Source organism: Mchenga conophoros, linkage group LG3 (assembly GCF_057382185.1).
Source record: "Mchenga conophoros isolate Kocher_MC1m ecotype Shallow Benthic linkage group LG3, M_conophoros_male_GT1.1, whole genome shotgun sequence".
NCBI classification, from domain to species: domain Eukaryota; kingdom Metazoa; phylum Chordata; class Actinopteri; order Cichliformes; family Cichlidae; genus Mchenga; species Mchenga conophoros.
Genome location: NC_140528.1, coordinates 9,108,954 through 9,125,605, shown reverse-complemented (window position 1 = coordinate 9,125,605; position 16,652 = coordinate 9,108,954). Strand labels below are relative to the sequence as shown.

Here is a 16,652-nt window from a genome sequence, read left to right as displayed (position 1 = left end):
AATCAGTAAGAGAGGGTACGACCTCTCTCATGGCCCCAAGTGGTGTGTGCATGCCAGAGCACTCTGGAAGGCACACAGAGTCTTTACAGACTACTCAGGATCAAACCTCTATCATTATGCAATCGATTATACAACTCTAAGCATATATGAGTAAATATTTCTAAGCATAAATGACAATCAACAATATAAACCTTACAGCTGGTTTTAATAACAGAATTTATTTGTTTCTCAAACGAGAAAGAGCTATCGAGAAACACTCCTAAATCTTTAGTTCTGAACTTTTCCAGTGGGCCAAGGTCAACATTATCTGCTAATGCTAAATAGGCTGCCGTTATTAACTAATGCTAATTTGACATGAATTAGCATTATGCAGTAATGCTAACACTTTTTAACAATGTGAGTAGCTAATGCTAACACTATTTCCCTTAACTTTATAACATTGTGAACGGCTAATGCTAACACTCTTTTCCCTAGCATTACAACATCTGAGCTGCTAATGCTAAGTAGGCCGCCATTAGCACCTACGTCTATCCATCCATCCATCCATTCGCTTCCGCTTATCCTTTTCAGGGTCGCGGGGGGCGCTGGAGCCTATCCCAGCTGTCATAGGGCGAAAGGCGGGGTACACCCTGGACAGGTCGCCAGTCTGTCGCAGGGCTAACACACAGGGACAGACAACCATTCACACTCACATTCACTCGCACATTCACACCTAGTGGCAATTTGGATTATCCAATTAACCTATCCCCACAAGCTGCATGTCTTTGGACGGTGGGAGGAAGCCGGAGTACCCGGAGGGAACCCACGCAAACACGGGGAGAACATGCAAACAGATGGTGGAATTGAACTCAGGACCTTCTTGCTGTGCGGCAACAGTGCTAACCATCGTGCCATCGTGCTGCCCACCTACGTCTAATTTAAGGCAAATACGCATTAGAACCTAATGCTCATATCGTTTTCCTTTGCTTTATAGCAATGTGAGCAGCTACTGCTAAATAGCATTAGCTAATAACAGCAGTCTAATTTAATGCAAGTTAGCATCATTTGCATTATAACGATGTGAGGAGTTAATGCTAAGTATGCTGCCATTAGTGGCTAATTCTAATTAGGGGTGAATAATTATTACAAGCTAATGCTAATATCGTTTTCTCTTCCCTTTTAACAATGTGAGCAGCTAGTGCTAGGTAGGCTGAAGCTAGCAGCTAATGCTAAAGCTAAAGATAATTTGATGTGAATTAGCATTACATTAGTGAGGAGTTAATGCTAAGTAGACTGCCATTAGCAGGTAATGCTAATTTAAGGTTAATAGGAATTGGCATCTAATGCTAATACCATATTTTCTTGCTTTAACCCTTTAAAACTGGTCAGAGTGGGCACACTCCGTTTTGCGCAACTATTTTTAAATCCCGGTAGCACTGTAATCACGTGAGCTAGCGCAATAATTTTTTTTGCATATGAAACCTGAGGAGTTGTATTTACATCTTATGCCATCAGCTTGTCCTAGGTTACAGTTTCCTTCCACATATGCTTAGGACTCATATTGCACTGCTGGAAATAGTTTATTTTGATGCATATGCTGTTATTTTGCAAATTTGCAGTATAATATTTATTTTCGTTTTTCCTGCAGTATATAAAAATTGGTGTATTTCAAAAATAAAACTATGAAGGCACTCAAAATAAATTTCCTGAGGTGGGAAACTATTTTGTGCAACTTTTTTGTATTTACAGTTTTGAGGGATAAGCCTCTTAAATTTCTCTAACTAGAAATATATGTTAAAAAAACAAAAACGATTTTCAATTTTTTTGTAGTTTATTGCACTTTTTTGCAATTTATGTAATTACTATGCACTTAATACATACATATTATTAAAATTTAGGCTGTAATGGTTGTATTGATGTATAGCAACTTGAAATGCTCCCAAAAATGGCTCTACAGCATGTAAAAATATAATATAAGCTCTGGCGGACTTGGTTCTATGGTAGGTCTTAAAGGGTTAAATCAATATCAGTAGCTAATCCGATTGCTCAGTCTGACGTCAGGTGAAGTCATTTTTATGCATTTAAGAGCTGTGTTGAATTCAACATTACAAACTGAACATTAGAACTATCCTCTTCTCCAGGATTTTCCTGATTTAACATTTCAATATGACATTTCCAGCGCTTTGTTTTCTCTGCTCACAGACAAAACAGATACACGCATGTATATACAGCCCACGTCCAGCTCTGCATGCACTCCTGCTCCATTTCTATAGAGAATAAACAACGTAACACAATCATTCTCCATTGTTTTCAACTCAACCAGCTGCATTTAATGAAGGAGTTTGAATTTACTTTACAACAGCTGCTGTTGTTTCCTGTCTGCATTCATGTTCTTAACTGTACTCCACACATTCTGAACTGGTGTACCGTAATTGTCGGGCTATAAGCCGCTACTTTTTGCACAAGCTTTGAGCCCTGCGGCTTTTAGTCAGGTGCGGCTTTTCTATGGATTGTCCATGAGCGGATTTGTTTTGTTTGTTCCGCTGTTGTACGGCACTACGTTGCCTGGCGGAAGGATCGGGGTTCAAGAGTGGTATGTTGGTCACATGTCCATCCGTCAGGCAACGTAGTGCAGTACGAGGTAGCGCGAAAAACAAACTTCAAAGTAGCGCTACCCGTTCAGCTGGAGGCCTGGATGATGAGCGGCGATAAACTTGCAAAAAGCAAGTTATGCCCAACTCCACCATTGGATTCTGACAGCGTGGAAAAGTGTGAAAACATCCACGATCACCAACAGATTTCGAAGGGCTGAATGCTGCATGATGGAGAGGAGGACACCGCCACGGCCCTTCTGAGGGTGTTCGACTCTGACACTGACAACGAGGATTTCTTTGGTTTTGAAAGTGACAACGAAAGAAAGAAGCTGAGAGTGGATGACGAAGCCACCCTGAGCCTGTTTGTTTCCGACACTGGAGGAGAGGACTTTGGTGGTTTTAGTGGGCAGGAAGATGGTGGTGAATGACTGACTTTTCTTCTTGTTAAAGCCGTGTCACTGCACCTGAGCCTAAAAGGTAGTCCGAATCAATTGTTCTGGTGTGCTGTAGGTTATTGTTATGTACTACATTTGTTACTCATTTATGAAGCACAGTACATGTTTTGTACTTGTAATTACCGCTACTTGTACATATACCTAAAAAGTTATGCAAATATGTACCCATAACTTGTTTTTCAAAATATTAATAAAAGGGGTGTGTCTCCAAACAGCCATCTCTTTCCTGACAATTCGCTTTGTGCATATTCTCTTACATATGATAAGTCAACATTGAAACACCTGCGGCTTTTAGTCAGGTGCGGCTAATGTATGTACAAAACAGGATTTTCCCCTGATTTTAGCTTGTGCGGCTAATATTCAGGTGCGCTCTGTAGTCCGGGAAATACGGTAGTTCTTCCTAAAGTACTGCAGTATTCCTGCCAGTACATCCTTTTAGTTTTCCTAACTGTTTCCTCTGATGCTCGTTGCTATTCTTTCCTCAATGCAAATTCATGCTAAGCTCCTTCATATCCATCCCTGTTTCTAAACCTGTAATAATTGCTTTAATGTGTCTTTGGCCTAATTATGAGTCTGTCCATATGTTTGTAGTTCCCCACTTGCTTTGGTTTCTTAGCTCTGATTCTCTCAAATTTATCCTTGAAATCATTTACTGGCATCTCTCCCTCTCACTCCCACTATCCCCAGAACACCAGAGTATTCATCTCCTGGTTTATCCTATGGCCTCTTTGCATTTTCTCCAATCATCCCTGTTTCTAGAGTCTCGCCCCATCTGCAGGCAGTCCAAGAGAAACTGCCTCTGCCATTTTCTTCTTCTTAATCTTTGATTTTTCTCTTCACTTTCTCCATTGGGTCTTCTTAGACGCACTTTCCAGAAAGCAGCAACATTTTTTGTGCCCCATTTTTCAAATTGTGCATCTTACTTCAGCTTAATGTGTTTCCTGTTTTGTTTTTACACAGGTCATGTAAAAGAAATCCTACCAGAGACTCGACAAAGCTGAACTGAAAGACAGCACAGGCAATAAATCAGAGCAGCACAGAACTTAAGCTCATGGTCCATAGAAGCTGGGCTCTACAGGTGTACCAGGACAAGCTTAGTGTAAGTCCCTCGAAAAAGTTTCACTTGTGCTGTTTCGGTGTAAATTACTGGTTTGTTTGAACAATTTCATCAGCTGAACCATAAATACTCCAAAACAATTTCTTTGTGACTCAGTGTGATTTTTCATTTTGTAATATTAGCATGTCAAACTCTACATTCTCTACACAGATGAGAAATGAAGTGTATTTAATAATAAAAGTTATCTCTCAGAGACAAAGTTAGTGTCTCATTCAGGTCTGTATCTGAGTAGCCTCAGACACATGCAGTGCTCATATTTTCTGTTTTGTGTGTCACTCAGACCTCTTCCTGACAGGGGCAGCAATTTCATTTAAAGTCCCATTCACTGATACAGGCTGCTGGAGCTCCAACCAGGAGGGTACACACATGATCCAGGGAAAAAAATTATATATGGTCTCTTAGATAAATATTAAGAGGTCCTGTGTTTTACTAAAAAATCAAAGTAGTAAAACACAGGACCTTTGGGTTAGATATAAGGTGATTTGACAAATCATGTCTGTTGTAAATGAGTAAGCCATTTATCGACCTGACTCAGGTTTTAAATCATCATCAGAAAAGACTGAATCCTGACCTGAGAATTGTACACTTTGGACTCTCCACTGCAGAAAATAGAAGCTTCACTCCTGAATCCTGCAGGTTGTTGTTACCCAGATCCAGCTCTGTCAGACTAGAGGACTGGGAGCTCAGGACTGAGGACAGAGCTTCACAGCTTCTGTCTGACAGGTTACAGCCACTCAGTCTGAAGAAAGGATGACAAGAAGACATGAAACACTTGTGTTAAAGTATATTCATGGTGCCATGAGGAGCTACTACATTTACAATATTTCAACACTGTTTCAGGACATGCTGGAATCCTTATTGCCTCATGTTACAAAAGACAAATGTGGCAGTTTAGTGTGATTTGGATGGATTCATTAAAAAAACAAAGCATAAACACTGTTAATTTTTTCCAAATGAAATTGATTAAATGATGTTAATTGATGAAAAAAAAAATCGATATTGCTTGATCTGACCTCAGCGTTTCCAGTTTGCAGTATTGACTCTTCATCCCAGCAGACAGAAGCTTCACTCCTGAATCCTGCAGGTTGTTGTTACCCAGGTCCAGCTCTGTCAGATGGGAGGACTGGGAGCTCAGGACTGAGGACAGAGCTTCACAGCTTCTGTCTGACAGGTTACAGCCACTCAGTCTGAAGAAAGGATGACAAGAAGACATGAAACACTTGTGTTAAAGTATATTCATGGTGCCATGAGGAGCTACTACATTTACAATATTTCAACACTGTTTCAGGACATGCTGGAATCCTTATTGCCTCATGTTACAAAAGACAAATGTGGCAGTTTACTGTGACTTGCATGGATTCATTAAAAAAACAAAACATAAACACTTAATTTTTTCCAAATAAAATTGATTAAATGATGTTAATTGATGAAAAAAAAATCGATATTGCTTGATCTGACCTCAGCGTTTCCAGTTTGCAGTATTGACTCTTCATCCCAGCAGACAGAAGCTTCACTCCTGAATCCTGCAGGTTGTTGTTACCCAGGTCCAGCTCTGTCAGATGGGAGGACTGGGAGCTCAGGACTGAGGACAGAGCTTCACAGCTTCTGTCTGACAGGTTACAGCCACTCAGTCTGAAATCAAGGTGGAAGGGAGACAAGATCAACCAAACAAATCAGAGCTTTATTGCTTTTTTATTGTTTTTAAGCAGAAATCAGTGAGGTGCTGGTAGATTCTGTTCTTTTGGTTTATTACCCAACAACACACACATACACTAATATTTGTGACTTTTGTAATAGTAGCATTTACAATGCAAAGCAACAGCGATCACAGATTGAAGGGGCCTGAATAAAACTACAATGCAGTGATTTTTAAGATGACCTGTTCTTCCAATTTCCAACAACAGATTTCTCCAACCTTACAGTTAAAAATAATTCTTTATCTCATACTGAATCTTGGTGCACCTCCCCCCAGTTTATTAAAATGGAGTGGTACTGAAGTTGCTGTAAGTGATGTGTGATGCCACTGATTTCCTTTCTGATCCAATACAAAGTAAAATTCAGGCTGGTATCTGCGATACTGATGAAAACTATTCCTTCAGAATCAATACAAGACATCATAAGAAAATATGATGTTTTGTATAACATAAAAAGCCTGAATTTTAAAATATTCAGTTAATAATCAAAAACAGATGTGACTGAAAATAATAAAACTGAGAAACATTTTATGGCCATTCGATCCTTTTACAACCATTGCAAGAGCTTGGTTGGCATAGCCGGCAATACGTTGGATAGTAATAAGTCCGGTGGGTGATGGGCTCCACCAGGGCTGCCCTTTGTCACCGATTCTGTTCATAATTTTATGTTTAAAGGCTGTATCAAAAGTTCATTCAAGTTACAATATTGTGGTCAAAAGTTCTCCTTTTTTCTTTTATACTATACAACTACGCTGTCTCATGGTTTTAGGACATGGATCTGTCATGGAAGAAATCTATGACCACTTTTAATCAACATTTTAAAAATAAACATGATCACAGATTTACTTACAGAGCCTTGTTGGAGGCTTTGACCACTGGCAGCAGCCTCAGAAGAGCCTCCTCTGAAGCAGAGTATTTCTTCAGGTCAAACACATCCAGATCTTCTTCTGATGACAGTAAGATGAAGACCAGAGCTGACCACTGAGCAGGAGACAGTTTACCTGTGGAGAGACTTCCTGATCTCAGGGACTGTTGGATCTCCTCCACTAGAGAACGATCATCCAGTTCATTCAGACAGTGGAACAGATTGATGCTTTTCTCTGCAGACAGATTCTTACTGAGCTTCTCCTTGATGTACTGGACTGTTTCCTGATTGGTCTGTGAGCTACTTCCTGTCTGTGTCAGCAGACCTCGTAGGAGAGTCTGATTGGTCTGCAGTGAAAGACCCAGGAGGAAGCGGAGGAACAAGTCCAGGTGTCCATTTGGACTCTGCAAGGCCTTGTTCACAGCACTCTGGTGGAGAGATTGAAGTTTTAGTTTGTTAAATAGTTTAGACCATGTAGAGGTTGTTTGTTGTTGTTCCAGCAGATTGAGTCCAGAGTTGATGAAGGTCAGATGGACATGAAGAGCAGCCAGCAACTCCTGAACACTCAGATGGATGAAGCAGAACACCTTGTTCTGGTACAGTCCTCTCTCCTCTTTAAAGATCTGTGTGAACACTCCTGAGTACACTGAGGCTGCTCTGATATCGATGCCACACTCTGTCAGGTCTGATTCATAGAAGATCAGGTTTCCTTTCTGCAGCTGATCAAAAGCCAGTTTTCCCAGAGACTCCATCATCTTCCTGCTCTCTGGACTCCAGTGTGGATCTGTCTCAGCTCCTCCATCATACTTGACCTTCTTCACTTTGGCCTGAACCACCAGGAAGTGGATGTACATCTCAGTCAGGGTCTTGGGCAGCTGTCCTCCCTCTCTGGTTTCCAGCACATCCTCCAGAACTGTAGCAGTGATCCAGCAGAAGACTGGGATGTGGCACATGATGTGGAGGCTTCGTGATGTCTTGATGTGGGAGATGATCCTGCTGGCCTGCTCCTCATCTCTGAATCTCTTCTTGAAGTACTCCTCCTTCTGTGGGTCAGTGAACCCTCTGACCTCTGTCACCATGCCAACACAGTCAGGAGGGATCTGATTGGCTGCTGCAGGTCGTGTGGTTATCCAGAGGCGAGCAGAGGGAAGCAGTTTCCCCCTGATGAGGTTTATCAGCAGCACATCCACTGAGGTGGACTTTCTAGGGTCAGTTAGGATTGTAGTTTTGTGGAAGTCCAGAGGAAGTCGACACTCATCCAGACCATCAAAGATGAACACAACCTGGAAGTCTTCAAAGCTGCAGATTCCTGCTTCTTTGGTTTCAGTAAAGAAGTGATGAACAAGTCCCACCAAGCTGAACTTTTCCTCTTTCAGCACATTCAGCTCTCTGAAAGTGAATGGAAATATGAACTGGATGTCCTGGTTGGCTTTGTCTTCAGCCCAGTCCAGGCTGTATTTCTGTGTTAAGACTGTTTTCCCAATGCCAGCCACTCCCTTTGTCAGCACTGTTCTGATTGGTTCATCTCTTCCAGGTGAGGCTTTAAAGATGTCTTCTTGTCTGATGGTTGTTTCTGGTCTGTCTGGTTTCCTGGATGCTGTTTCAATCTGTCTGACCTCATGTTCATCATTGACCTCTGCAGTCCCTCCCTCTGTGATGTAGAGCTCTGTGTAGATCTGATTCAGGAGGGTTGGGTTTCCTGCTTTAGCGATGCCCTCAAACACACACTGGAACTTCTTCTTCAGGGTAGATTTAAGGTTATTATGACAAACTGCAGCTTGAAGTTCTGAATGAGAAGAAAAATAAACACTCAATTCCAAAAAGAACTAATCTTTAAAACATGTTGCTCCATCTTCCATCTCTGGAAAATGTTCATTTATCCAGCAGCTTAAATCTTTAGATAAATCCTCTTACTGCTCTGCAGACGGTCAGCCAGCTCCTCCTGCTTCATTCTCCTCAGGAAGTCCACTGTGATCTTCACAAACGCCTCTCTGCTGCTGCTCCTCTGACTCTCTAAGCATTCTGGGTAATCTGGACTCAGAACCTTCTGGATCTTCTTCAGCTCGTTCTTCACAAAAGTGATGATGTTGTCCTGCAGCAGCTGGAACAGAATATTTATGAATGAGCCAATCAGACTGAAATCATGGAGCCAAACATCAGATCCATGTTGGACACACTGACGATCCACTGGTCTACAAAGAGCAGCATGGAGATGACTGTGAACAGAACAGATGTAACAGTAGTTGTTGTACATGTACAGACCATAAATATGGAGTCCAGCTGTGTTTGATGCTGCTGGGCAGACTGACCACTGGGAACCTCTGAGCTCTGCTGCTCCACTCTGTGGAGGAACCATGAAGGATTAGATCAACACAGGATAAAGATCCAGGAGTTTCTGCTCAAATAACTTCATCTGAATCAAGTCTGTCAAGTTTTAAACTCTCAGATTGTGAACATATCAGTAATTTTCAGTCTGTTTTCATGGACGTCCTTTCAGTGGTGATGTCAGGGATGATTTTGAAGAAGCTCATTAAACTGAACCATCAGCAGATCACTGCTCCAAAACCAGAACATGATCCGAGTCTCCCTCCACCACCAGAACACCAGCTTTACTAACGTGGTAGATCAGTGTAGTACAGATCAATAACTGATGAGTCATTTGATCAAAATCACTGAGTGCTTCACGTCTGACCCTCTGATGCTTCTGTAGACATTTTGCATATTTAATGAATGTCTGACAGTTTTACATTCATTCTATGAACACAGTGGAAATGTTGTGTTATAGTCTCCATGTTGTTTCCAGCATCATAAATTCTTAAGTTCAGAAAATTAGATTCTTTCTTCACAGCTGAAAAACAACAACATTTATTCTCTATTGAAATCTGCATCGTTCACTCCAAAGGTCACAATCTGAAGGTAACATCTGGTTTTGTTCCCTGTGGTTAACTCTGAGCATCAGTATGGTGGGATTTATCCACTACATCCACACCACTGTGGTTCAGTGTTGTCCTGATGGAGTAACAGCAGCCAGTATGATCCAGGCTTTAGCTGCTGGGTCTCTGTGTGACCTCTCAGACTGTTTAACAGATCAGACACAAAGAGAATCAGAGCAGCTCTGTTCTTTAAAGACAAACATGAACCCACTCAGGTCACACTTTCCCCACAGATATGAGCATCACTGTCCTCAAACAGCAAATGACCAAGTCGAACATTTGGATCTTTTCTCTTTCATTGTTTTCTTTTTAATGAATCTTTGTAACAATCTGAGGATGTTTCAGGTCATATTTATCCAGGAAACACAAACATGTAAAGGAGTCATCACAGCTCTCTGACCTCGTTGCTCCAGGTTCACCACTGAAGTCTGGGGGTGGAGTTTTGGACCGGTCACTCCTCACAGACGGACAGCTGGACCCTGCAGACTGTGACCTCTGATCTCTGCAGACACAAACATGATTGAAGCAGCTGTGATCACACAGACTGCAGATAATGCAGCTGTTTCCTGTCAGTAACATCCTCTTAGATTAGAGTTCAGCTTTTTACAGGAAAACTGGACAAAACTGATTTTTGTTACAAACTCATTTTCATTTCCTCTCAGCTCACAAACACAGTCAGACAATCAACCAGAGTCAACACTGATTATAATGTCAGTGCAGAATTATTTCTGTTACTCAGTGAGTTCAGCTCTCTGACCTCGTTGCTCCAGGTTCACCACTGAAGTCTGGAGGTCGTTCTTTGGACCGGTCACTCCTCACAGACGGACAGCTGGACCCTGCAGACTCTGCTCTGTCCTCCTCTTCCTCCATCATCATCTTCAGTCAGTCTGAGAGGTAAACCACAAACACTCAGCGAGTTCACATTAACAGGAGGAACTGAGTTACAGTCGCTGACCTCTGACCTGTCATGTGACCATGAAACCAGGTCAATATGTCTGTAGGTTCAGTCATCCAGGTCATGTGATCTAAGGAGCTTGGAGAGAAAAGAGACGTCTTTAAGTTTCTGGAAGACGTTTCATCTGAGAAGCTTCTTCAGCTCTAAAACCAAACGGTGGAGAGTCCCAGATATTTAAACCTGAGAGGGAAAGAAAGCATGTCGCTGACCCACCACTGATGTTATTTCAAGGAGGAAACTGAGAGCCTTTGCACCAGGAGCACAAACATCAGCTCCAGCAATGATCCACTGATGTGTTTTTATTCCATGTATGAATGTTGTTATTGACAGAGATGACGTTTGTGTGTCAGTGATGCAGTGACTGTTGTTGTTACCTGTACAGGCTGGTTAGACTCTATGAAACAGATCATACAGATCTCTGCATGTTAGAAGAGACTATTAAAGGTCATGAATGAGACAAAGGCAGGGAGGCGTCCTTTACAGCTAAACAGCAGAGTGAGAGAACAGCCAGCACCTCTACATTTATCACATTATACAGCACATGTATGATACTGACAGGGATGAGAAGAATTTAGTGATTCTGATCCCATCATTGATATTACTTATTGATTCTCAGTAGCTCTGCTCTGACAGTCACCACCATCACTGAGCAGCATATCAAAGACATTTGTGCACATTAACTGCATGTTGTGGCTCAAATGTTTGTGCATGTTGGAGGCATTTCCTCTTTGTTGTGATCAGTGTTGGTCATTACTCAAAACAGTCATTATTACACATATTACACAGAACACTTTAATTAAAAGTAATGGAGTACGTTACTTCATTACTCCTCATAACATTACTTTGATGTTACTGTGTAAAATGAACAAATGAGCATGTAACAACATAAAGCTGAGGTACAGCCCCACACACCAACACAGATCCTGATGAGGTCACGTGATGTTTCTCTGAGTGTTTATGAACACAAATCAAAGATGAAACAGCACAAAGACACTTCAAAGTGATTCTACTGTAGAAACATGAACAGGTAGAAACCTGCAGCCTGACTGCTCATCACTTTGTTACCTGTTCAAGTTCAGCAGCAGCAGCTCACTTTATCACGGTGCTGGTCTGGGGTCAGTGTTTACTCAGCTTTACGTCACTCTGGGTTCTAGGCTAGCCTAGCTTTAGCTTAGTGTTAGCATGCTGCAGGGCTCTAGACTAACTTTTTGCCATGGGCGTGCCGGTACGCCTAACTTTAAAAAGTTAGGCGTACCGGCACAAAAGTTAGGCGCACACAAATTTTATAATAATTTATATAATATAATGTGTTTTTCTGGATACACTGTGCTTTTTCAGCATTCAAAGATTGATGACACCGTGTCAGAGCACTGGCTATGAATTTCAGAAGGATCAGGCCTTAACTTAACAGAAAAGTGAGCAATAGTTCTTTTCCTATTACAGCTACATCCACTTCTGTCGTGCCTAGGCTGCTCATAGGGCTGGGTATCATCACTGATTTCTATAATCCATTCGATTCCGGTTTTCAAAGTCCCGATTCGATTCAACTTAGCCTCAGACAGTCAGAAATATTATAATTCTGATCATTTATCAGTACTGACTTCATCAGAATTGTGAACATCACAGCAGATGCCTTTGTGTTAAAGTAACTGAGAATAAAACACAGAAAAACATGAAGGAGATTTTCCTGGTCTGGCTTTTTATAGCAGATAACCTTAAAAATATTCTACAATGTTCTGCATATGAAGTTTAAATTTCTTCAGTATTGAACAACAGAAAAAACAGGCTTTCTTGTCCGAGGTCAAACAGAGATTGGAGACGGGAAACTGTTCTTGGAGTACAGAGAGAGAGAGAGAGAGAGAGAGAGAGAGAGAGAGAGAGAGAGCTAGCTGTGCATGGAGTGTGATTTTAATAGTCGTGGAAGCAAAACAGCAAAATTCATGACGACATTGATCAAATGTGAAGCGCAGTTTGCTGCTTCTTTTGCTGCTGGCTCGGTGAATTTTGGTTGAAAGAGAGACAAAACCTGCAGCTCAGAATCAGCGCAAAAAGACGTGAGCACAGCGCGGACCGGATGCATCAGGATCGCTAAGCTCCGACAGCGTGTCCGTCTGCGGGCCGTCGGGTGAGAAAGCCGAGAAAGACAAAGCTGATTCTGATGCGTCGGGTCTGTGTTTGCGTCTTTCTGTGGAATCCGTGTACCTGCTCTCATCTGCTGTTTGGTTGTTGTTGAACTGGTTTTGTGAGCTTTAATCTGAGAATCTGGCGTTTCTGGCAAATCACAGTTATATTTAAAAGTCGATTCAGGATTTAATGAATTGATATCGCTTTATACTCACCTCCCACTTCCACCTGCACTTTCAACTGGACCACGGCCAATCAGAGAGGTCCCACCCCTGACTATCTCCGATTGGTTTAGTCCACGATAGGGGCATAATGTGTGTCTGTTGTTGACCACAGGGAAGGTTGCAGATTTATTTTTTTTGCTACCCGAACAGTTGGTCGCACAGGTGCAACCAAATGTCTTTTTTTAGTTGCACCACTGAAAAATTTGGTCGTATTTGCGACCAAATTGGTCGCACTCTAGAGCCCTGTGCTGTGTGCTAGCTTAGCGTCAGAGCTCTGCAGGTGTCTCGTGTGTAAATATTAATCACAGTGACAGTAAAGGAGGTAAAGGGCTGTGACGTCATCACGTACGCTGCGTCCTCTGTGGGCTCTGAGTGAACTCAAAGTACAAACTACAAGTACACAAACACGAACGTAGCTCAGAGTGGCGGACACACTCGGCCTCGTTGGTCCAGCTGTGAGTCCGTTACCGTGAACTATGGAGCGGCAGATTTGTGCTGAACTAAGCTGCACACAGCTGATGTTAGCCAGGAAACATTACACACTGACTTTAATGGAGAGACCGGAAATACAAACACACACAGTTTGTTGTGTGAAGAAATCAAACACGAGCTGAACAAACAGTAAAGTTCCTAAAGACAAACTGTTAAAGGAGGAAACAAAGCAAACTTACAGTTTCTTCACACACCAACAACAAGCTCCACTCCACGAAGTTCAGGAAGTGAAAGTAAACTTTGAGCAGGAAGGAAACACCCAAAGAGACGTTTGAGGACAATCAGGAGCATTGGAATACTGTGCTGCGTTCAGTTGCACCTCGGAAACTCCAAACCTCTGGCAGGCTGTGATTTATTTCTGCTGGTTTTCCTGTTTGAAGCACAAACATCCGTCATCACTTTGTTGTTGTTCTTCCTGCAGCGTTTAAATATTTCAGCACTGAACTGATGTTTCTTCAAAGCTCATTTCAACCTGTTGAAGTCATGAATGAAAGTGCAGACTGAGAGTGGATCACATGATGTTTGAGGTGTGTCATGTGACATGTTCAGTATTGTCACACATGTCTAGATTGTCCCTGATATCATAGCTGCTCAAACACTGATGATTATATTTGAAGAATTATTCCTGATGGCAGCAAAGTTTGAATGGAGCTCTCTGTCTGTGCTGATTTGTCGCCCTCTGGAGGTCAAAGCACAAACTGCATGATGTCACTGTAACCACCACAGTGACAGGAAGTGTTTTTATGACTGAAACACTGAAATGATGCTAACGGCTGTCGTTAGGCTCACTGACAGCAGTGCTGATGTGTTCATGTCAAACACTGGCTCAGGTCAGACTCCTTCATCCTTCTCCAGCGTGAGGCCGCCCTCAGACCCACAGGAGCTCTGACCTTTGACCTCCTGACCCTAACCATTTTAGTCTTGTTGCATCTTTAAATGCAAATCCATCCAAACTGTAGCCGAGCAAAAGAAGCTGGAAGTTGTTCTATGAATGATGTTGTTGAAGGAGCTTGGAAAGAAAAGCGTCTGGACTTCTTTAAGTTGCTTGAAGACGTTTCACCTTCATCCGAGAAGCTTTTTCAGTTCGAAGGTCAAATGGTGGAGAGTCCCAGATTTTAAGCCCTATGGGAGTGTCACCGAAGAGGGACATGGACACCTTAACGCCCACTCACATCCTGGGCCATTTGATCACAGGAAATCACATGATAGCGTGGGGCTAGATCTCACAATGGGTTCACCCAAAACCTTGGCTGATTGTGACCCACACCCGTTCTCACACCGTGGCTCGTGTGATTAGGTAGAGGATCAACAGGGGCTCCGTGTCCCTGAATTTAAACTGAATCTAAACACAACTGCTGACTTCATGTGTTCTGCTCTGACAGCTGCCATGTGTCACAGCCTGGATAATAAAGCCATCAAACTTCACTCAGCTCCAATAACACCATCAGTGTTTGATCTTCAGAGGATTCATCAGCTTTAACCACGATAGAAGCAGGGAGTTAAGATGAAGATGCACCAGGTTGTGACTGAAGGACAAAGCTGAAACATACAGATGTGAACAGATTCAAGATTCAAAGATTCAAGATTCAAAGCGTTTATTGTCATATGTACAGAAGAAAGAGCATGCACAATGCCAAGTTAGATAAGGGTTAAAAGAACAAGATAAGAATAATAAAAACATAAAAATGAGGATAGAAAATAATAAAAAAAAATAAAATAAAAAGATAAATAACTGCAAATAAGTACAAATAAGTAACTGAAGACACGTGTGGTCTGCAGATGTCGATGTACATGGATGTACATGGAGTTTAATGTGCAAAATGAACTTAGTGTGCAAAGTGACCTGATGTGCAAACTGCAGTTTGAGGTCGGTCAGCTGTTCAGGAGTCTGATAGCAGTGGGGAAGATGGAGTTGTTGAGTCTGGATGTTCTACATTTCACCAGCTTGTGAGTGAGTTTGTGTGGGATCACAGAATTGAAAGCGGAGCTGTAATCAACCAAAAGTACCCTGATGTATGAGTCTTTGTTTTCCAGGTGGGAGAGGTACAGTGGGGCAAAAAAGTATTTAGTCAGCCACCGATTGTGCAAGTTCCACCACCTAAAATGATGACAGAGGTCAGTAATTTGCACCAGAGGTACACTTCAACTGTGAGAGTCAGAATGTGAAAAAAAAATCAATGAATTCACATGGTAGGATTTGTAAAGAATTTATTCGTAAATTAGGGTGAGTGAGACGAGGTGTGACAACCTCTACAGGTTTCCCTGTAGAAGTTGTCTCACCTCGTCTCACTCACTGCACTACAAAGAAATGTACAGTAGCAAATACATACTGTCTATCAGTGTATATTGTCTCTCTACAGCTTTACACACTTCCGTTAAAGCTAGCATCTCTGCTGCTCAAGCAAATATGAAACATGCTAGTTGTCCTACATAGATAACTCTCTCTCACTGTCTGCTACAGTAAAACCTGTTCTAGTCTGTCCCTCTGCTATTGTAAACTCAAACCATCAACAAACCAAACCTTTCCCTCAACGAGTGGCACATCTATTAAGTCATCCCTCAGCTTGCACTTCTTCTCCTCGCGCTCTCTACACTCATGAGAAGTGCCCTCCTCCGTTGGCAAAAAGGGTTGGACAGATTCAGAATTGTGCACCACTTTATGGTAATATGTGTGGTTGTGAGAGTAACAGTAACATTAAAGACAAGTGTCTTGTAGGTGACAGAAATGTAAGTTTAGTCTGCAATAGTAAACATCTACCTCGTGTGGAACTAACAATGTCAAAAGGTGAAATAAACTATTTCCTGAAACATTGTACAGCTTAAGCTGCTGCACATACTGATCTCACGCATGGAGGTAAAGCACGAGCAACTAGAGCTAATCTTTTAGGATAGTAAGTTACTGGCTTCACTTGTGGAAAAAGTGCTGTTAGTTATTTTACAGTCACCTGGCATTTGTGCTGTTCACAGAACCACAAGTCCATCGTTGGACCTCCTCTGCGCTGTCACTTTTTGGAGCTTGGCACGCTCCCTCAGGTTCCATTTTCCAACGCTGCTGAAGATTTAAGGCAGAGCACGTCGTACACGTTAGTTGTCTTCCTTAACGTCAACGTCGAAATTCTTTCATTTTATTTAAGATTTGCTGTGCAAAGTCTCCTCGTGACGATCCTTTGGAAGCCCAGTAGCACAGCTCTCTGTGCTGAAGGTGATCTCCGATCCTCCT

General features: G+C 42.1%; 1 protein-coding gene across 1 annotated transcript in view; it reads right to left on the bottom strand.

Moving 5' to 3' along the window:
* The window catches only part of LOC146577177 (protein NLRC3-like), a 311,857-nt gene that overhangs the window by 56,754 nt on the left and 238,451 nt on the right, over window positions 1-16,652 (bottom strand). The window contains exons 1-2 of the mRNA XM_085252126.1: window positions 8,619-8,689; window positions 6,690-8,490 (exon numbers count right to left, since the gene is read on the bottom strand). Of these exons, the coding sequence (XP_085108252.1) occupies window positions 6,690-8,490; window positions 8,619-8,655 (1,838 nt within the window). The 5' untranslated portion in view covers window positions 8,656-8,689. Of the gene's footprint in view, window positions 1-6,689; window positions 8,491-8,618 lie in introns of the transcript that reaches the window.